Source organism: Primulina huaijiensis, chromosome 2 (assembly GCF_012295235.1).
Source record: "Primulina huaijiensis isolate GDHJ02 chromosome 2, ASM1229523v2, whole genome shotgun sequence".
NCBI lineage: Eukaryota > Viridiplantae > Streptophyta > Magnoliopsida > Lamiales > Gesneriaceae > Primulina > Primulina huaijiensis.
The window spans coordinates 21,150,458-21,156,457 of record NC_133307.1 but is presented as its reverse complement, the minus strand read 5'-3'; the positions used below and the strand labels follow the sequence as shown (position 1 = coordinate 21,156,457).

The following is a 6,000-nucleotide window of genomic DNA, read 5'->3' as shown; positions in this document are numbered from 1 at the left end:
TGTACAAGGAATTGAATCTGATTTTCAAAGCAAAACAAAACAAAACAAACTAAAATAAGACCGTACGTACACAACTTACGAACCACAACAAAACACATTCTTTAGTCTTCAATATAACTTTCTCTCATGAAACATGGAGAGCCTTTATCCATAAAGCTGCAACCTACTTCAATTTCTTACTTAAACCCTTGTAAATCAATCAAACAACATTGCTAACATCCTTTAAATCGGATTCGAGAAAAGTTTTAAGGATGGTGAGGGGGCAGTGGTGGGAAATTAAATCCATATTTAGGGTGGTGGAAGTACTTTGGAGGAAACTTAGGCAAAGGAGGAAGCTTAGGGAGCGGTGGGCATGGAGGCTTGTACGATGGAACCGCCGGAGGAAGTGGCTTCACTTCAGGAGCAGGCTTGGAGACTGGTGGCTTTGGCTTATAGACGACAGGAACTGGTGGCTTTGGTTTGTAGACAGGAACCTGTGGCTTTGGCTTGTAGACCGGAACCGAAGGCTTTGGCTTGTAGACCGGAGGAGCCGGCTTGGAGACTGGTGGCTTTGGCTTATAGACGACAGGAACTTGTGGCTTTGGTTTGTAGACAGGAACTGGTGGCTTTGGCTTGTAGACCGGAACCGATGGCTTTGGCGTGTAGACCGGAGACGGCGTGTAGACGGGGGCCAGTGGAGGGAGTGGTTGGACTACAGGCGGCGTGTAGATGACGGGAGCCGGCGGTTGCTTGTGGTGGAAGAGAGGAGGAAGCGGCGGAAACGGGGAAAGAGGAGGCAAAGAATGGGAGCCTTTGAGCCATGGGTGGGGGCTTAGTGGGGGAAGTGGAGGCCAATTATAGCTTTTGAGCCATGGGTGGGGACTGAGTGGGGGGAGAGGAGGCCAAGAATGGTAGCTTTTGAGCCACGGGTGGGGGCTCAGCGGGGGGAGAGGTGGCTGGTGGAAGTAGGACGATAAGGTTTTGGAAGCACACGGGGCCGTGGAGAACTGCAGATTTGTGGATAGGCTGAAGGTTTTAGCGCCGTTGGTTTGGGATTTGAGCACGATCTTGGAGGCGTCGAGGCCGCCGTGGGACAGGCAGGGCACGGCGGCGGCGCTGTGGAGCTGGACGTAACAGTTCTGGTCGGGTTCGTGTGAGATTGAGATCTTGAATTTGCCGTTTTTGTCGATATCAGCGTCGCCCATTCTTTTGGTTTCGCCATTTTCTAGCTTGCAGTCCACGCTCACACGAAGCCCTGCATGCAACGTTGCTTAAATATCTCTTTACAAATTGATTTTCTATTATTAAAAAAAATTGAAAATATATTAAGTTTCTGGTGAAGATCAGAACAATAACTCAAGATTAAGAATTGGACTACATATAATAATAATAATAATAAAATTCTCACGAATTTTTCAATTTGGAAAAGTGTAAATTATCACGCCGCTGCATGAGAAAATCCAATCGAACGAAAGAAAAATCGTATAATTAATCATCAAATACAAAAAATTATATTATATGTATAATTTGTATTTGAAATATTAAAATAAATGTTACCATCAGTATTATATGTTATACTCAACTCCCATATTTACCAAGAGGATTAGTATATAAAAATCCAAAAAATGTTTAACAATATTTAATATATATAGCGTAAGATCATATTACATATATCATATAAGATGGATAAAATCAACATAAATTTTATATAAAATCTATATAATGAATCGCAAAATCCAAAATTTATATGACTAAATTAAATATATATTTATTACCGAACATTTAGAAGAATTTATAACTCAAAATTTCCTGTGCATGTATTGTGTCAGAATGGTATGCAAGAGTTATTACCTGAAAATGCCTGAGTGGATTTAATGTTGTATGTCTTGCAATCAGCACATTCTGCAGTCCCTACGACTTCCACTGCTACTGTCTGTTCATCTGCACTGCATAAACTCACTGCAAATGATAGACATACCAAGAAAATGCCCCAACAGGCTCTTTCACAAGCTCTCATTTGAATGGTTACAATTGTATATTTTCCTGAATGCAGGTTTGCAGAACTGAGTTCTTGGTTATATAGACCACATATCCTTGGGGAAATATATGTTATTTTTTAAAAAAATTAAAATAACACGGACATATATTAATGGTGTCACATGAGTTTAGGTCCCATTGATCATAACTCTAAAGAACAAAAAATATATGTATTAGTTGGCAGACTCGTGAATCATAATGACTGGCGATTTTGTATATTTTTAGAGATTAAACGTCATAGTTTTTGAATAATTAGAAGAAAAACAATGGAATTTATATGTTTAAATGAAGAGGATTTAGCAGGAAAATGTGGGCACATGCAATGGCCTTTATTATGCTCATTGAATGAGATTCAACTGCTCCTTTCCTCCTTTCTAACTGTAAACCTACTTCCCAACTCTCTTAAAGACAAGACTTAAAAATGGACACTGAAATCTTGAATGGAATGCATGGGTGTTCATTGCTTGGGCATTATCGCGTAGTTGAATAAAAAAAATCTTAACCGTGGATGATAACTCTAGATCTTGCTTTTGAAATTAATTCCATCTCCACAAAATGTAACCTAGGGTTTTCAATTCCCAAGATTACTATATGGTGTACCTAAGTAGTTAGGTTATCTNAGTGTGTGTGCGTGTGTGAGAATTAATTGGTCGCCCACATTTAATCCATCCTTAAAATGAAATATTAAGACGCTAATTTAAAGCAGATGATAATAATTACCGAAACCTATAAGTATCCAAAATTATATAGTAATAGGCAATGCTTTCTGTTTAAGAAACATTAATAAAGGATTTTATAGGCATGCATCACGATCTTGAAGGTATTTTGATATTTCTCTCTAAATTTTTATTTATACCTGTATATTAAAATATTCTTTCATATCTAATTTTACAATCCAAACTTTACTAAAAAAAATTATATTATTTCTTTCAATATTTTAGAAAGAAAGGCTTTATCGCCCTTGCTTTCTATATGTTTACATAAAATTATACTCAAAAATATTATTTTTCATGTTAATTATAAACCATATCAATCTATTTTACATATATAAGTATAATATATGAAAAATGTTCCCAAGAAAACTAATCATATGTTTATAAAAGATAAAACAACATTATTATATCTTTATATCAAAATATATTTTCTCATTGTCTGTAGAAAGCAATAAAATATTTAATGCTGATGTTTATAATTTTGTGAATATATTGATTTGACGTATGAATGTACGGTTAATATTTATTGGGAGAAGCCAATACATTTACAAAATTATAAAGTCCAGCAGGCATTAAATATTTTATTGTTTTTACGGACAGAATGTGGATGTCATTTCTCTATGTATCAATTCAAGCTGAAAGATCGGTCCAATACTTTCCGGTTTGGAGATTTAAAAGTGATATTAATGAATTATCTCCAAAAAGTGATATTAATGAATTTGGCGAGGCAGTTAGAATATTTAATTATTGTAACCGAAAAATGTTATGTTTAAAAAAAAAAAACGGATATTACAAAATTGTTTGATGTGATTTTGCTTGTCCCAAAACAAAATTTATGGTACCATTGGCTAAATGTGGATATTACAACAAGTAGGTGACACGCCACAACCAAAATTTAGTGTCGAATGGTACCGAGATGATTGGTTAATAAATCCAAATATAAGGAAAATCATGGAGATTTATAGTTGTTTATAATAATCAAACGGTTGTTCATGGAAAACTGGGAATGGTTGTGTTCGAAATTGAGGAATGTCCTGGCAACGCAAAATTGTATAGCTTTCTCGCAGTCTACATTCTTTTCTGACAGACATAGTGTTCTTGTTAAGACAACCCTCAATAGATTTACCGGAAGGCATCATGCATATTGTGTAAGATACTCCGTGGATAATTTTCGTAGGCAAGTAAATTCTATTACAATTCATTTGTTTTTAAATAATATCTCTTTGTAAATGAGATTCTTAATGTGTTGTTATTAAAAAAAAAAAAAAATTAGATTTTGAAGAAGTGTCCATTGCACAACAAAAAATTTGGGAATCCGTATTCCACAAAGCAGCATACGTGGCAATATAGAATGAGTTTATTGGTCATATTACCTGTATAGTCAAGTCAATGCCTCTTGCAGAAGAAGTTATTATAAATTTGGAGCTTGAAAATTGGGCAAATTTCTTATTTTCTGGAAAAATATTCAACAACAATCAAGAAAAATGGATTTGTTTTGAATAAATGGACATAATATCTTCACATGTCCATTCCATATTATCTTCTTCCTTAATTTCCAGTGTGTAGACTTTGTGAATAAATTTGCTCTGTGAATATAAACGGAAAAAGATTAGGAGCACTGAATCAGCTATCGGTTCTCTCACTTTGTTTTGTTTTTATCAGTTGTCGTTTTGTCTTGCTGTTTTTATGAAATATTTTGCTTAATTATAATTTTTTCCTTTCGAACAAGAAACAAAAGCTTGGGGGAAAAAATTTCTTGAAGATTTGTTTTGACCCAAATGCCACAGCTTTTGAAAATGAAACTAGATGTCATCAATTAATACATTTAATGGATTTGTTCTTGTTCGGGCAGTGAGATCACAAGCTACGAAACCCCCTACCATAAAAAAATAGGTTTTTTTTTTATAAAAAATAATATAAATTTAAAAATTATTTATTAAAATTTTGCAAAAGTGAAACTGTTATCAAAATAGTGTAATTCCGACAGATTTTTCCGGATTCTAAATTTTTTTAAAAAATAAAAATAAAAAAAGATCATGGATTTAAATGACACACTGGCACGAATTCAGAATTTGTGACAGGGACTCCATCCGCCTTTATATTGCACCCATTTCGTAGATTCATTTGCGCAAATTCTTAAAAGTTGTCATTGATTCTTGTTTTCGATTGTGCTTTCTGACTACGCTGCATTGGTTTATCGAGCATCAGTAATTTTGAAGTGTTTGATAGGTATTAATTTATTTTTATTATTATTGAAAATTTTTGTTTTATAATGTAATTTTTTTTATAAGAATTTTTAACATTGTTAGGTAATAATATTGTTTGTTGTTTTGTCATCTATTTCATTCGAGCGACTCTTAAAAAATAACATTATTATTTTTGTTGATAATATTGAAATTATTTTCGTATTTAGTGTTGTTATTATTATGAGAACAATAAAAATTTTTATTTAGAGAGTTGTTAGTTGTACGAGATAAATTAGTATTGTTTGAGAAATAATTAATTATGAATCATAATTTTGTTTGCAATATGAGATATGCATCGTATAGTTTTAAATTTTGTTTTTTCTTGTTTGAATGACTGTAATAATATTTGAGTTAGATTAAAATATTTTGGATTAATCAATATCAATATATGGCTCAATCACAAGTGATTTTCATTCCTACATGATTAGTAAATGAATTATTTGTTATGTTGTGGTATACCAAATTATAAAATGTACTTGTTTAAATTTTCGTTATAATATTTTTATTGAAATGACTAATTCTTATTTTTTTTTTAATATATCCCAATTTTCTTACTCGTTTTGGAAGTATTTTTTTTGTTTAAAACAATTTATATATATTTTATATTAAAAAAATTCTTACAAATTGAAAGAGAGACAAATTTTTAATTATAGAAGGTTGTATTGTGAAATATTTAGCAAACTGTACTAATTTTAAAATAGCATATTTAGATAAAGTATGATAATCATTTTTAAAAAAATTGTATTTTACTATATTTTTCGATCATAATTAGGAATAAACATAAATATATATTTTTCTATAAATAAGATTAATTTAAATATCTATATTATTTTTGAATATATTATTATGTAATACACATTTTTAAAAATTTGATTGACTGAATTAAATATTGGACAGGATAATATAATAACAATATTAATTTTTTTTAATTCTTTAGTTACTTTTAGTATGATATAGTATGATATATATACTACAAAAATATTTTAAATTAATATTCTTTAATTAATATTAGTTAAAGACAACTT

General features: G+C 31.7%; 1 protein-coding gene across 3 annotated transcripts; it reads right to left on the bottom strand.

Moving 5' to 3' along the window:
- LOC140969116 (uncharacterized) lies at positions 1-2,072 on the bottom strand. Of its 3 annotated transcripts, none has more exons than XM_073430359.1 (3): positions 1,831-2,072; positions 564-1,234; positions 1-533 (listed from the first exon to the last, which is right to left on the bottom strand). In XM_073430359.1, the coding sequence occupies exons 1-3, from the start codon at positions 1,994-1,996 to the stop codon at positions 246-248; spliced, it is 1,125 nt and encodes a 374-aa protein (XP_073286460.1). In that variant the 5' UTR covers positions 1,997-2,072; the 3' UTR covers positions 1-245. The 3 variants fall into 3 exon arrangements, with proteins under 3 accessions (XP_073286460.1, XP_073286470.1, XP_073286449.1); XM_073430369.1 differs by having other exon boundaries at positions 1-473; positions 627-1,234; XM_073430348.1 differs by having other exon boundaries at positions 1-1,234.
- Positions 2,073-6,000: the final 3,928 nt, after the last annotated feature.

Bases quoted from the DNA above. Each gene is read 5' to 3' on its own strand.
- LOC140969116 (XM_073430348.1), bottom strand. From the start codon at position 1,996: ATGAGAGCTTGTGAAAGAGCCTGTTGGGGCATTTTCTTGGTATGTCTA. The intron at 1,235-1,830 runs GTAATAACTCTT...CGTTGCATGCAG, and splicing joins ATCCACTCAGGCATTTTCAG to GGCTTCGTGTGAGCGTGGAC.